This window comes from Myotis nattereri (assembly GCF_964212035.1).
Source record: "Myotis nattereri genome assembly, chromosome: Y".
Lineage (NCBI taxonomy): Eukaryota > Metazoa > Chordata > Mammalia > Chiroptera > Vespertilionidae > Myotis > Myotis nattereri.
The window spans coordinates 36,178,321-36,194,117 of record NC_138094.1 but is presented as its reverse complement, the minus strand read 5'-3'; the positions used below and the strand labels follow the sequence as shown (position 1 = coordinate 36,194,117).

Genomic DNA, 15,797 nt, shown 5'->3' with positions numbered 1-15,797 from the left:
AGAAATGGAAGATATAGAGCTCAAAACCACACTTTTAAGGTCTCTCAAGAACTGTCTAGAAGCTGCCGATAAACTTAGTAAGGCCCTCGGAAAGACTGGTGAGACCGCCGATAAATGTAGTGAGATCCTCAAGAAATCTAATGAAACCCTCGATGTTGTGATAAAGAACCAACTAGAAATTAAGCATACACTGACTGAAATAAAGAATACTATACAGACACCCAACAGCAGACCAGAGGAGCGCAAGAATCAAGTCAAAGATTCGAAATGCGAAGAAGCAAAGAACACCCAACTGGAAAAGCAAAAAGAAAAAAGAATCCGAAAATACGAAGATAGTGTAAGGAGCCTCTGGGACAGCTTCAAGCGTACCAACATCAGAATTATAGGGGTGCCAGAAGATGAGAGAGCGCAAGATATTGAAAACCTATTTGAAGAAATAATGACAGAAAACTTCCCCCACCTGGAGAAAGAAATAGTCTTACAGGTCCAGGAAGCGCAGAGAACCCCAAACAAAAGGAATCCAAAGGGGACCACACCAACACACATCATAATTTAAAATCCCAAGAGCAAAAGACAAAGAGAGAATCTTAAAAGCAGCAAGAGAAAGAAACTCAGTTACCTACAAGGGAATACCCATACGACTGTCAGCTCATTTCTCAACAGAAACTTTGCAGGCCAGAAGGGAGTGGCAAGAAATACTCAAAGTGATGAATACCAAGAACCTACAACCAAGATTACTTTATCCAGCAAAGCTATCATTCAGAACTGAAGGTCAGATAAAGAGCTTCACAGATAAGGAAAAGCTAAAGGAGTTCATCACCACCAAATCAGGATTATATGAAATGCTGAAAGGTATCCTTTAAGAAGAGGAAGAAGAAGAAAAAGGTAAAGATACAAATTATGAACAACAAACATGCATCTATCAACAAGTGAATCTAAGAATCAAGTGAATAAATAATCTGGTGATCATAATAGAATCAGGGACATAGAAAAAAAATCATACACCTATGGGTGAGGACAGTAGGGGGTGGGGGTAAGGGCAGAGGGTGGGGTGGGAACTGGGTGGCAGGGAGCTATGGGGGGAAAATAGAGGAACAACTGTAATAATCTGAACAATAAAGATTTAATTTAAAAAAAAGGTAGAATAACAGATCTTGACAAAAACGTACAAAGTCAATTAAAAAAAAGACTTAAATAGATGTAAATATTTTTTGATTTCTCTTGATGAAACTACTGATGTCACATCATATGCTCGGTTAGCCATTATTGCTAGATATTCTGATGGTCTCACTATGAGAGAAGAGTTGATAAAGTTAGAATAAGAGCCAATGAGTACATCAGGAAACCAAATATGTAAAGTTGTTATAAAAACATTCAGTGTCCTAAACATTGATATCTCTAAAATTGTGTCAGTCACGACAGACGGGGCACCAAAGATGGTGGGAAAAAAGTGGGATTCCTGAAATTGTTTATGGAAGCTATTAGACATCCACTTGCACCTTTTCATTGCATTATCCATCAGGAGGTGTTGTGTGCCAAATCGGGATTCTCTGAATTGAATGATTTAATGTCAGCTGTAACAAAAATTGTGAATTTTATAGCTTCTCGACCCCTTCACAAGCGAGAATTTTCTGTACTTTTACAGGAAGTTGATTCAACCTACAGTGGACTACTGATGTTCAATCGTGTGAGATGGCTAAGTCGAGGAAAACTACTTGAGCGATTTGTGGAGTGCTTTCAAGAAATTATGGTATTTATTGAGAATAAGGATCTGGCAAACTTTCCTCAGATCAATGATCATAAGTGGGTCAGCAATTTGATGTTTTTTACAGATCTCTCTGTTCATATGAATGAACTGAACTTAAAATTACAAGGTTTTGGCAAAAATATTGACGTTATGTTTGGATACATCAAATCTTTTGAAAGTAAACTTAAAATTTTCAAGCGAGATATTGAAACTAAAACTCGTATTTTCCTCAGATGAAAAAGTATTTCGAGAAGGCTACTACAAGTGTAATGGAGTCTATACTTATGTACCAGAATATAGTAAACACTTTCTTTGAACAGTTCAGTGAAAGATTCAACCAATTTAGAAGCCTAGAACAGACCATTAAAATAATTAAGTATCTGGATGTAGTTTACAGTACTTTGGAATTGAATAATTTCCAATGGATGCAAATTGATGATTTAGAGATGCAACTTGCAGATTTTCAAGGTAGCATTTGGACTCGTGTTTGTCGACTTAAGGTCGAAACTTGAAAATCTGGAATGAATTCGTTTGAAACATGAAGAGTGCAACTATGAAGAAGAAATTTTGAGTGCTTGGAACAGAGTTCCTGACACTTTTAGCAATATAAAAAATCTAGCGATGGCTTTGCTAACAATTTTTTCATCAACATATTTTTGTGAGACTTTGTTCTCAGCATTAAATAATATTAAAATGAACAAAAGGAACCGGCTAACATGATGTTAGTGGGGCTTGCTTGGCTTTGAAGTGCACCAAGTATGAACCTGCAATCGAAGAAATAGCAGACAAACTTCAGCACCAAAAAAGTCACTAATTTCTAGTTTTCGTACCATTTGATTATCATTGTTTTATTTTTAATTTTTTTTTTATTTATTTATTTATTTTAATTTATTTATTTTAATTTATTGCTTAAAGTATTACAAAGGGTATTACATATGTGTCCACTTTATTCCCCCGCCCTAGACAGTCCCCTAGCCTCCCCTATCCCCCAATGTCTTATGTCCACTGGTTATGCTTATATGCATGCATACAAGTCCTTTAGTTGATCTCTTACCCCCCTACCTCCTGCCCCCCAACCCTCCCCGGCCTTCCCGCTGCAGTTTGACAATCTGTTTGAGGCAGGCCTGCCTCTGTATCTATTATTGTTCAAAAGTTTATAATGGTCTCTATTATCCATGAATGAGTGAGATCATGTGGTATTTTTCCTTCATTGACTGGCTTATTTCACTTAGCATAATGCTCTCCAGTTCCATCCATGACATTGCAAATGGTAATGATTATCATTGTTTTTATTATTATTTTTTCTTAAATGTACATTGTTTTTCTGTTTTTGTTCATTTTATACATATTTTTTGGTTGATTTTTCTTTGTTAAATGGCATTTAAATATATAAAATAAATATCAAAAATATAAATCTTTTTTTATTATGGTTGCAAATATCAAAAAAAATATATGAATATTTCTATATGTGACATGGCACCAGAGTTAAGTTAGGGTTTTTCAAAATTTTTGACACGCCAAGCTCAAAACGTTCACCATCACTGCTCTAGGTCCTCAACTGTTCCAGCAAATGTCTCATCTCACCCCTGGACTTTTAGCAAATCTACAAGCAGCTGCAGGAAGGAGCCATCCAGTAAATGATTTTAAAATATTGCCTTCTGGTGCTTTTGAATTCTCTCAAGGAACATCTTTTCCCAAGAAGGTTTCCGATCTTGCTTGACAAGCTCTCCAACAACATTCCCAAACCACTAACTCCTCAGACTTTCCTTTCTTTTCCATTTTAATTTGTACTACTTCAGTATTTTTAAAATGCTTCAACTGCAAATTGACTACAAATCATTGTAAATAATAATACTAAACAATTAGTAACAAATTCTCCATGTTTAAGTTCAATATTCTTTAATTATACAGGGTATCCCCCCCAAAATGTATACACACTCTAACAGCCGATAGCTCAATTGTGAAATGTTGTTTAATATACACTGCCTTTATAATTATTCAAGGTGTGTTTATATATTTTTGGGACACCCTATATTTATAGTTTAATTCATCTTTGGTCTCATTAACTGTTCCTGTAAAACTCATTCAAAAGGCAAAAAGAAACAACAGCAAGTGGAAAGAAAAATAATAACATGCACAAGAGTATATATCATATTAACTATATAATGAAAGCCATATATGCAAATTGTCCCCTTCACCGGGAGTTCAAGCAGGGGCGGGGCTGGCCAACCACCTGCAGCCCGTCCCCTGAGACCAGCCCCACCTGGCAGCAGGTGGCCAGGGAAAGGGAGGCCCCACCAGCAGGTAGCTACTAGGGAACCTACACATGCACTGGGCCTCTAGTTTATTAAAGATTCTAGATATTTTCCTATATACCTAAGATTAAGAATGAAAAGATAAGCAAAAATACCACTTTTGTTAACAGCAACAAGATAAACTTACCCTTTCATGCATTTCTGCCTGAAGCTGCTGTTCTAGTTCTCTCTTATATTCATTTAACTTTATTTCTAAAGTTCCTAATGTTGGATGCTGAGGGTAAGCACCTGAAAACTGATCATCAATATGTTGAAGCTTCTCAGCTATTAAAAAAACACAAACAGGGCAGAGGACTCAGGGTAGGTGAGCAAGAAGTCTGTTCAAAAGCAAAGAGTACAGGGATACGGACAGGGGGCATCTGCAATTTACTCTGAAACAATTCAAAAAATTGAGATAGATTACTGGATGAACAGAAAGTGATCAAGCAAACATAATACAAACTTACTGGTGAACTGTAAAACTTTCAACTTTTTTGAATGCTGGAAAATTTCCATCATAAAAGTCAGGGGAAAAGAAAGCAAAACGTAGGTCAGAAAACAATGGCATCTTTTTCCAGTCTCCAAGTGCCAAAGAGTTCTTTTATGGTCTTTGGTGAAAGCTGAGTCACATGTTCAAAACACTGATCTTAAAATGAATCAGAGATTCTTAGTTTTAAGTCTTCCATTTTACAGAGGACACAGGTGCCCACACAGTGTAGGTGACTCCCAGAGGGCTTAGCAACTACACAATGGCATAACTGGGACAAAAGCCAGGTCTGCTATTTCTCTCATTCCAGTGCTCTCTGCAGCAGACCCGAAGCCCTCAAACCAAATGTGGATTAGAATCAAACATTAACAGAGTGCAAAACCCACACGAGAGTGCAATCTCAATCATGTAAACACCAGTGCCCACTAAAAAGTATGCACAGGAAAAAAAGACTGGCAGAATCAGATTAAGATATTTGAATTTATTGTCTAACAAGTTATTGCTTTTAATGAGTAAGGAGGAGCCAGGATTAATCACAGCATTTTAGCCACCTGTTTCCCTTCTGAGCATACGCCTAAAGGCAGGATGGTACTGTATGTAGAAAGGCTGTCCCATGGAAAAGGATCTGGATCATGGACCAGAAAACTTGGACTCCAGTATCACTTTTCCTTCATCTGGTGACCTTGGTTTCCTCAACTATAACATGAAGTGACGGGCCACTGACTTCTCTAGTTTTCCGCAATGCAAATAGTCTAGGATCTTCTCACGTTAATGGCTATACGATAAAGTTAGATGAGTCACAGGGAAGAGCCTCCCAGTTGAGGGGTTGACCCAACAAACAAGAACATGGGCCTTTGCATCCACCTGGTGATCACAGAGGGAGGGGCAGCACTGAAGATAGGACTGTGCTGACACAATGGGAAATGAGCACTCCACCTGCACACAGTTTAGGAACACACACAACATAGGAAAGCAGATCTTTTTCTTCATTCAAAAAGAAAATAGAAACCTGGAATCAGGAAAAAAGCCTGAAATTACCAAGAGAGTCTTTGCTAGGCAAAATTGCACTTGTCTGAGGGTCCATGTCACAAGTCTCTTTAGCCTGATGATATTCTGCCATTTCTTTTAAAAACTCCACGAGAAAACCTAAAAAACACAATGTACATAGTTTTGTCTCACAACTTTCATTCAACCATTACTCAGTCACTTTATAAATTTTGGATTTATGACATTATCCTGTTGTACGTTATGTATCTCTTAAGAATAATTTCTGAAGGAAGTCCTTCCCAAGCATGATACAAAAATCTAGAAGTGATAAAGAGAAATATTTAATAACATAAAAATTAAGAACTTATATATGGCATGAAATAAAGTCAAAAGACAAATGACACACTGGAAGAAAATATTTGCTATAATGAGGAGAAAGCACACTAACTTTCATAATATTAAAGAGATCTAATAAATCAGTAAGACAATTTAATGTCGATAAACAAAATCCTAAGAAAATGCAAGTTAATACTAAAACAAAGGGGTCCTATTTTCCCAATAAGACTGCTAAGATTAAAACTCTGATCATACGTGAAGTGCTGGCAAGAAAGCAGGGAAGTCGGCAGGTTCAATCACTCAGGAGGGAAATTTGTTAGTGTTTGTGTATTCAAAAAGACATGTGTTCTTTAACCTAGTCTTTTCACCTCTAGGAATTCACACAGCTACACTTCCACAGGGAAACAAAGAGTGTACACTGCACACCGCTTCTAATGGCAAAACCCAAACAATAAAACAACAAAATCTCAATCAACAGGTGCTTAATTAACTATGTTCTTCACGATTAATTCATTTAAATATATAATACTAGAGGCCCGGTGCACAAAATTCATGCACGGGGTAGGGGGAAAGAGTGGGGTAAGGGAGTGGGGAGGGAGGATCCCTCAGCCTGGCCTGCACCCTCTCCAAATCAGGACCCCTCGGGGAATGTCCAACTGCCAGGAATGGGTCTAAACCGGCAGTCCAATATCCATCTCCCAATCTGGAACCGCTGGCTCCTATCCGCTCACCTGCCTGCCAGATTGCCCCAACTGCTCTCCCCTGCTTGCCTGATTGCCCCTAATTGCCTCTGCCTCGGCCCTCACCAACATGGCTTTGTCCAGAAGGATGTCTGGAAGACATCCAGTCTGATTAGCGTATTACCCTTATATTAGTACTAGAGGCCCGGTGCACAAAAATTTCTGCACTCGGGGGAGGGGGGGAAGAGGGGATGCCTCAGCCCGGCCTGTGCCCTCTCGCAGTCTGGGACCCCTCGGGAAATAACAACCTGCTGGCTTAGGTCTGCTCCCGGGTGGCAGAGGGCAGGCCCAATCCCTAGGTGCAGTCCCTGGTCCTGCTCAGAACAGGGCCGATTGGGGGGTTGGGGCACCGCCTTCCGTCACACTCAAGGCAGGTCTGATGGGGAAGTTGCGGCGCCACCCCGTCACACACAGAGCCGGGACAATCAGGGGGTTTGGGCGCTGCCCACTGTCACGCACAGAGCAGGGCCCTAATCTGTGTGTGGCAGGGTAGAGCCATAACCTCCCCATTGGCCCTGCCCTGAGTGTGACAGTGGCAGCGCCCCAACCCCCACATGGGCCCTGCTCTGTGTGTGACGGGGTGGAGCCGCAACCTCTCCATCAGCCCTGCCCTGAGTGTGACAGGGGGCAGCACCCCAACCCCCCAATCGGCCCTACCCTGAGCGTTACTTAGGGTGGCATCACAACCCCCTGATCGGCCCTGCTCTGTGTATGATGGGGGGAGCTCCCCAAGCCCCCGATCGGCCCTGCTCTGTGCATGACAGGGGGGAGCTCCCTAACCCCCTGATGGGCCCTGCTCTGTGTGTTGACAGGGTACGGAGCCCCAACCCCCCTGATGGGCCCTGCTCTGAGCGTGACAGGGGGCAGTGCCCCAACCCCCCAATCGGCCCTACCCTGAGCGTGACTGGAGGTGGCATCACAACTTTCTGATCTGCCCTGCTCTGTGCATGACAGGGGGCGGCACCCCAACTCCCCTGTCTGCCCTGCTCTGAGCCCGACCAAGAGCTGCGGTGAAGGCATCTAGGGATTGGGCCTGCCCTCTGCCACCTGGGAGTGGGCCTAAGCCAGCAGGTCGTAATCTCCCGAGGGGTCCCAGACTGTGAGAGGACACAAGTGGGGCTGAGGGGCACCCCCCACCCCCGCCAGTGCACAAATTTTTGTGCATCCGGCCTCTAGTAACTATGTAATTGACTATTGCTCAGGCAAACTTAAATACAGCATATTTAAGTTTCAAGTTTTTCAAATACTAACACTGTTCAAGATTTCTTAAAACTTCTGAATAAGAAACTTTTGGACAACTACAGCTAATAGAAAGAGAATTAAAACATAGGGACAACATAAAGAGTGCACCCTAATGTTAATTATGGATTTTAGGTGACAATGATGCCACCATGTAGGCTCATTGACTGTAAAAATGTTGATCATGGGGAAGGCTGTGCATGAAGGAGGAGGAGACATACAGAAACTCTCCGTTCTGTTCAATTTTGCTATGAAGCTGCTCTAAAATATTAAGTCAATTTAAAAAATATATGGAAAGTTTGCTATATCTGCCTTTAAGATAAAATGTAACTAATATGTTCAAAGGCAATGGTGTAGGAATATAGTTAAAATAATTAAGAAGTGGTAAACATATGCTTTAATACTTGAGGATTAAAACAGGTTTCAAAAAAATTAATGTATTCTTTATTTCTCTTATCTAAAGAGCACATTTTAGAGATCTAGATTTACTGCCCTGTGTTGCCATCTTGAAATCCTGTGACATTAAGCAAATTACCCACTTCTGCAGACTCTGGTTTCTCATGTGGGACACAGGTATACCTGCCTATTAAGAGGGCGCTCCTGCCCTGGCTGGCTTGGCTCAGTGAATAGAGCGTTGGCCTGGGGACTGACGGGTCCGGGTTCGATTCCAGTCAAGGGCACATGCCCAAGTTGTGGGCTCAATCCACAGTGGGGGGGCATGCGGGAAGCAGCCAATCAATGATTCTCTCTCATCATTGATATTTCTCTCTCTCTCTCCCTCTCCCTTCCTCTCTGAAATCAATAAAAATATGTTTTAAAAAGAAGAGGGCACTCCCTTCCACTGAAATGGTGGAGGACTTCCACTCAATACAGGGTGCATCAATTCGTGAATGACCTGCTTTCTCAGTTGTGTCTAGCTCAATGACAAAAAAGAAAAAAACAAAAAAAAACAAATGGGAACAAACTTTCAGGTTTGCTGCACTAGGAATACACAGATTTGCCACACAAATTAGAATCGTTTCATTAGAATCGTTTTATTTAGGCCTGCTCCCGGGTGGCAGAGGGCAGGCCCAATCCCTAGGTGCAGTCCCTGGTCCGGCTCAGAGCAGGGCTGATTTGGGAGTTGGGGCGCCGCCCCCTGTCATGCACAAAGCAGGGTGGATTGGGAGGTTGTGATGCCACCCTCAGTCACGCTCAGGGTAGGGCTGATTGGGGGGTTGGGGCACCGCCCCCCGTCACACTCAAGGCAGGTCTGATGGGGGAGTTGTTTTAGATCCATGGCCAAAAGTTAGTACTACTCTGCTGCACACTTTGTCTTACTCTATGAGATAAGCAGCCCATGGATTCTGGCCAGAGAAGCTGTTCTCACCTGCTTCCAAGTGAATTGCTGGTTAGTCAGAACACATGAAGACTCTAACTATCTTCCCTATGAGTCCATTTCAGCAGTCTTTGATTCAGATAGCATGTGTAAGAGAAAATTCTGTTGCTTCCTCAACTCTCTGTGGATTGATGAAGAATATGAAAATAATATTGGAAGAAATATTGGGTGCTGGTTTCGATTCTGGTCAAGGGCACATGTCCAGGTTGCAGGACTCCACCTCCAGTTGAGGGTGTGCAGGAGGCAGCTGATCAATGATTCTCTCTCATCATTCATTTTTCTATCTCTCTCTCCCTCTCCCTTCCTCTCTGAAATCAATAAAAATATATTTTTAAAAATGCACTTCCATATATATTATTTACATCTCAAGACACTGTGAAATACAGTAATTTTCCCACATTTTACAAATATGAAAACTTAGGTTCAAAGTGGGTAATTTTCTTCAAGGTTATAATGTGTTAGTTTTCCTTTGAGTTTTAAGAAAACCTCTAAATTAACTGAACTACTGAATATTGTCCTAATCTACTTTGCATATAATCTGGAAACATATTAACTGAGCAGAGCTCAAGACTATGTTGCCTATATCCACGCAACGTATTCATATCAATACTATACAAGCAGGAAACAAATAGAGTTGCTATACCTCTATCTTCTATCCTACACCTGAAAAGAACAAGAGTATATAACTACAAGTTCAGAACAGTACTTATACATCAAAAATCCTATAGTACAAAAGACATTTATACTGAGAAGAATACACATGCTCTGCCAAAGAGCCTTAAAAAAAGTGCTTTGCCCTAACCCAGTGGTCAGCAAACTCATTAGTCAACAGAGCCAAATATCAACAGTACAACGATTGAAGTTTCTTTTGAGAGCCAAACTTTTTAAACTTAAACTATATAGGTAGGTACATTGTTATTAACGTAACTAGGGGCCCGGTGCACGAAATTCGTGCTCTGGGTGTGTGTGTGGGGGGAGAGTGTCCCTCAGCCCAGCCAGCTCCCTCTCACATACTGGGAGCCCTCAGGCGTTGACCCCTATTGCCCCCCGATCACTGGCTCTGGCCCCCGCCCAGGCCTGAGGCCTCTGGCCCAGGAATCATGCCTGGACAGGGGACCCCCATCTCCCTCTGATCGCTTGCTCCACCCCCCGCCCAGGCCTGACACCTCAGCCAGAGGAGTTGACCCTCATCACCCTCCGATCACAAATCACCGGATCGGCCCCTTGACCAGGCCTGAGGCCTCCGGCAGAGGTGTCAGGCCTCGGAAGGGGAACCCCAGCACCCCACGGTTGCAGGCTCCGCCCCTGCCCAGGCCTAATGCCTCTGGCCTAGGTGTCTGTCCCGGGCAGCGGGGACCTGCAGTGGCAGCGGGGGGCGCCGCGATCATGGGCTTCGCTTTAGGCCCAAGCAAGGGACCCCTAGCTCCCGGGACTACCAGCTTTGACCATGCCCAGCTCCCATCGCTGGCTCCACCCCTACTTCCTGCTATCACTGGCCAGGGCGGCAAAGGCGCCTGATTCTCCGATCATGGCTGGGAGGCAGGGTAAAGGGCTGCCCCTCAGCTCTTAGTTCCCCCGTGGGTTTCCGATCACTGTCAGTGGCAGGGGGCTTCTTCCTGCTTTCCCTTTCGCCTCCCTGCATTGTGCCTACATATGCAAGTTAGCCGCCATCTTGTTGACAGTTAATTTGCATATGGCCCTGATTAGCCAATAAAAACGGTATCGCCTTATGCCAATTACCATTGTTCTCTTTTATTAGTGTAGATTAGGATACTCCTAAGGCTTAGGAAGAGCCACACTCAAGGGGCCAAAGAGCCGCATGTGGCTCGCGAGCCACAGTTTGGCGACTACGGCCCTAACCGGTTTGGCTCAGTGGATAGAGCATCAGCCTGAGAACTGAAAGGTCCCAGGTTCGATTATGGTCAAGGGCATGTACCTGGGTAGGGGGTGTGCGGAAGGCAGCTCGTCGATGTTTCTCTCTTATCGATGTTTCTGACTCTCTACCCTTCTTCTTTCCTCTCTTTAAAAAATCAATAAAATGTATTTTTAAAAAAATGCTTATGGCCTTTTATTTTCCAGGACTAAAGGCCTGATGCAAGAAATTAGTGCATAGGTAGGGTGCCTAGGCCTGGCTGGCAATCACGGCTGATCAGGTTCCCTGCTTTCCTGCTCCCTCATACACCACCACCACGCGGTTCCCCCCTCCCCTGTTCCTGCTTCCCCCTTTCCTTGCTCCCTCAGTAACCCGCCAACACCAGCTCGCTGCCTGCAATTTTCTGTGCGACCCCCCGATGGTCAGCCCACATCATAGTGAGCAATCGAATTCCCGGTCTCCCGGGCTAACCTCCAAGGAAACACTTTGCATATTAGCCTTTTCTATATAGATAAAGTCATACAAGAATGTAAGAATGCCACGTAACCTAGGCAAAAATGAGAAATGCAACTGAAGGATGCACAGACCTGGTTATAACCTATTCAGCATTTATATTTCAGATATACTTCTGAAATATATGTAGTAATGAAAACACATTTAAACCAATTCTATTCCTGATGTTACTTTACATGTAAAGTGTATTAGTAAATTATTCTCTGCCAAGATTAAACATTCACCAGGGACTGCTACATAAATTACCCATACATCCAATCATGGGACACTTAAATGGAGGGTTTCAAGGAACTTTTCGGGTCACAGGAAAATGCTCACTATACAACAGTGAACTAAGAATACACACACACACCACTGTGCCAATAATAGCTGAATCAGAAAAGACTCTCTTCCTCTATGTTTTTATGGGTTTTTCAGATAGGTATAAAGTGTTCTGTTTTGTTTTTTAAGTTACGAAAACAATGGGGGAGAAGGAAAAACTCAGTATTTCCCCTGATAAGTGTAAAATACACATCTAACTGTATATAGTAATGAAAACACATTTGAGGTAACCCTACTCCTTGCTGTTAATTCATACTAATACGTATGTGCTGCCCAAGTGAAACCTTCAGAGCTTTCATTATATTTTAAAGAAAAAAGCTGTCATTCTCCAGACTATTGTACTGTAAGCAGCACACAATGCTTATTATATTGTCTCAATATCCTTCATCCAAACATGACTATTACAAAACCACGTATTAATTCAAGAACCTACAAACCAGTTTCACAAAACTTGCCTTGTTGCTAAAATGTTTTCATTTTATACAGCTACTCGCTCCTACCTGAATGTCAGTCAATAAATCTATTTGAATATGAAGACTGGGCAAACTCTCAACCGTTTGAGAATGCTTTCCAGGATAACGAGTTCTACAAAACATAAAAGCGTCACTCCCCAATACCACCTGCATATCATATTATTTTTAAAACCAAGACCCAGTGGGTTTAAATGCGGACTCCCTGTCACCGCTTCCACTTGTAAAAGTTACAGAACAGATATGCCTCAAGCCGACACCTTGAGGGAGTCCAGGATACCTCGGCGCTTGAAGGTCTGGGACAGCTTTGTGCGTAGTTCGTCTTGACTCAACACGTCATATTTGGGGGGCACGGTGAGCTGGAAGAGAAGATGCCAACGGTTACCAGGCAGGCAGCGGGCACGGGAATTTCTGAAGACGGAACAGTGGCTGACCTGCGGGAAAGCGGGAAAGCACGAAAGCCCAGCGGGGACGGCGCTTGCACGACAACAAGCAAGAAGGTTCGCCTCCTCACCCGAGCACCGGGTTGGTGCTTTAACGGAAACAAACAAGATGCTACATCTCCTCACGTGTGCTCCCGGTACTTTTTCCTCACCTGTCCTCAGAGCCCAACCGCGGGCCGGGAATCAAGAGGAACGGGTATACCTCAAGGCTCTCCCGCCCACTCGAACTAGGAAATGGCGGATAAACACATTTCCTCCCCTCGGCTTGCCACGGGTGAGCGGGTTGTGTACCGGGCGCGACTCTCACCAGCGGCTGGAGAGTAGAGATACGGAGCGAGGCTGTGAAACCCGCGGCCCTGGAAGTGGAGGCACCTCGCGGCGGGTGGGGGCCTCACAGCCGATCCCGCCCTCTCCCTGAGACCCAGCCAGCCCAGCACGGGAATCCAGGAATCCGGGAATCTGGGAACCCAGAGCTTTACAGCCAAGTCAATGCCAACAACCGCCTGAAGCTCCGCCCACTTCTCGCGAGAGCTTGGCCTCCGAGTCCCGCGAGGACCCCTGGGCTAGAGCAGGGATTGGAGGAGAAGCCATGTGCTCTGCACCACATCCGGGGCCTGCGGGATCTGGGTGTTAACCCTGTGTCTTCATCCTGTTGGGCCTAGGGCGCTGGACCCAACCTGGCTATCCCCTGGCCAGCTGGTCCCATCACAGCCCAGGCATTGCACCCAGCGAGCTCCGCCAGCTCGGGCTTTGCTTATTTTGCCTTTCATTAAGTCACGCAGTAACCGGGGCACTGTTTCCTTTTGGGACCCGAAAACCCTTTGTAGGGGGCTCCGTCTTGTGCACCGCCGGGTGATTTAGCAGCATCCCTGGCCTCTCTGCCCACTAAATGCAGCGCCTCTTACCAGTTCTGACCTTACTGAATGTCTCAGACATTGCCTGATGTTCTTGGAGAGGCAAAAGTCACTGGTTGAAAATCAGTGAGCTAAACTTTAAGTATCTACCTTTTTATCGTTTTTTGGTTTTTGGTTTTCTTTGTACCTCTCCCAAGGAGTAAGGACATATTTTCCATTGATTTTAGAGACTGGAAGGAAGGGAGGGTAGCAGAGGGGGGGGGGAGTCAGAAAAACACCAATGTGAAAGAGGCATCTATAGGTTGCCTCCTGCAGCACCCCCATTCCACTCCACTGTGGGCTTGGACTTGCAACCCAGGTATGTGCCCTTGGCCAGGAATCCAATAGGTGACTCTGCTGCTCAGGTTGATGCTCTAACCACCGAGCAACACAGGCCATGGCAAGTACCCACTCTTGTGCATACCAAGGAAGATAAAGGTAAGCTGGCTTACCAAGATGCTGTGGGTGAAAGGGGCCACATGGTAACCTGACAAGCTCAGGGAAGGCCTGTATGATGGTCTTGCAAACTCAAAGACCTGAAGTAACCACAAAGGACGATCGGAAATTAAACTTTAACCAAAAGCAGTAATAGTGGGTAGTTACATTCTAGGACAGTATCTTCACTGAGCCTATCTGTCTTTTTGCATCTATAATAACACTAGAGGCCTGGTGCATGAATTTGTGCACATTGAAAGGAAATTAATTAGAAGAAATATTTTAATATCCCTGTTCACCCTTTCTCAATAATAGAAGTGTCAACCAAATTCATGATCGACAATGACAGATTGAAATGCATGTGATTGCTGCCAATGAGAGCTTTATATGTATCACCCATGTGCGAGTCAACTTACCCTTTTATAGATATAAAACAAACTTGTTAATTAGAGCTGCTTTCTGATTTAGCTAAACTTTTTCCAGCCCAGTGAAGCACTCCAACTTCTTTTTCAGGTAATTGTCAGCAACACAGCAGTAAATATCAACACAAAGAAGCACATTATTATTGTAGATCACGCAGGGAGAACAAAGGGTAAAATATTTAATTTGCAGCAGTGTTTGACTATATTTTGTGCAGTGAAAAATCCTGAAGTCATTTTTAAGGTCCACCATTTCTTTTCTTTATTTCTTTTTGAGCGGGGGAAGGGGGGGTTGGGGGGGGGGCGGGGGGGGGCCCACCATTTCTCAATTCTTTTCAGTTGGGTCAAGTTTCTAAACTTTCTAAATCTTCATTTTCTGTTTAATGAAAAGAAAATAGGATTCTACCAAGTCTCCGATCTACCTACTCCAGGACTTGTGTGAGGATCAAATGAGATGAGGCACAGGAAAACACTTCACAGACATTTGGTTAACTGTGAATGTTTCTACCTGGCTATAAAGCAAATTGTGTTCCTGGGCTGAAGAAACTTCTAGGAGGCTAGTCGCTAGGGAGAGGAAGCTGGGCATTGCGACATAACGTATTACCCTGACGGCAGGACACTTAGCATATTAGTCTTTTATATAGATAGACTAGTAGCCCGGTGCACAAAAATTTGTGCACTCGGGGGTGAGGGTGAGGGGTGGGGTCAGACCCCTCAGCCCGACCTGCGCCTTCTGTCATGTTCCTGGACCCCAGCCACTCCTGGCCTAGGCAGAGGCCTACAGGCTTGGGGCAGCCTGGCTCCCGAGGCCCCATTGTATCAAGAGAACAAAGTCGGCATTAGTTACTGCTCTCACTGAACCCAGTACACTGCATCTGTGCGTACAACTGCCTTGTTCATGTGCCTGCTTCGCCCTACTGAATTACTAACATCTTGAGGACATTGCTCTGTCTTATCCTGCTTCAACTTCAGTGCCTGGCCTGGTGCCAGGGACCTGAGAGGGTTTGCTGAGTGAGTGAGTGAGTGAATAATGGGTGAGTGAATGAGTGAATGAATGAGCGAGTAAGTGAATGAGCAAGCAGCTACGAGGCGGGAACTTCTGCCGCATTGCCATGACAATGCGGCAGAAGTTCCCGCCCTGCTCCCAGCTGCCTGCTGCAAACCCCGGGAAGTTCCCGCCCTGCTCCCAGCGGCCGCACACCCCTCTCCCAGCTGCATAGTT

At 44.1% G+C, this 15,797-nt stretch overlaps 1 protein-coding gene across 1 annotated transcript in view; it reads right to left on the bottom strand.

The window, feature by feature from the left end:
• Positions 1-13,476, bottom strand: part of LOC308512437 (centriole and centriolar satellite protein OFD1-like) — a gene marked incomplete at both ends in the record, with an annotated part of 61,116 nt that extends 47,640 nt beyond the window's left edge. The window contains 5 exon segments of the mRNA XM_081082189.1: positions 3,403-3,442; positions 3,444-3,565; positions 4,190-4,326; positions 5,567-5,674; positions 13,464-13,476. Of these exon segments, the coding sequence (XP_080938315.1) occupies positions 3,403-3,442; positions 3,444-3,565; positions 4,190-4,326; positions 5,567-5,674; positions 13,464-13,476 (420 nt within the window).
• Positions 13,477-15,797: the final 2,321 nt, after the last annotated feature.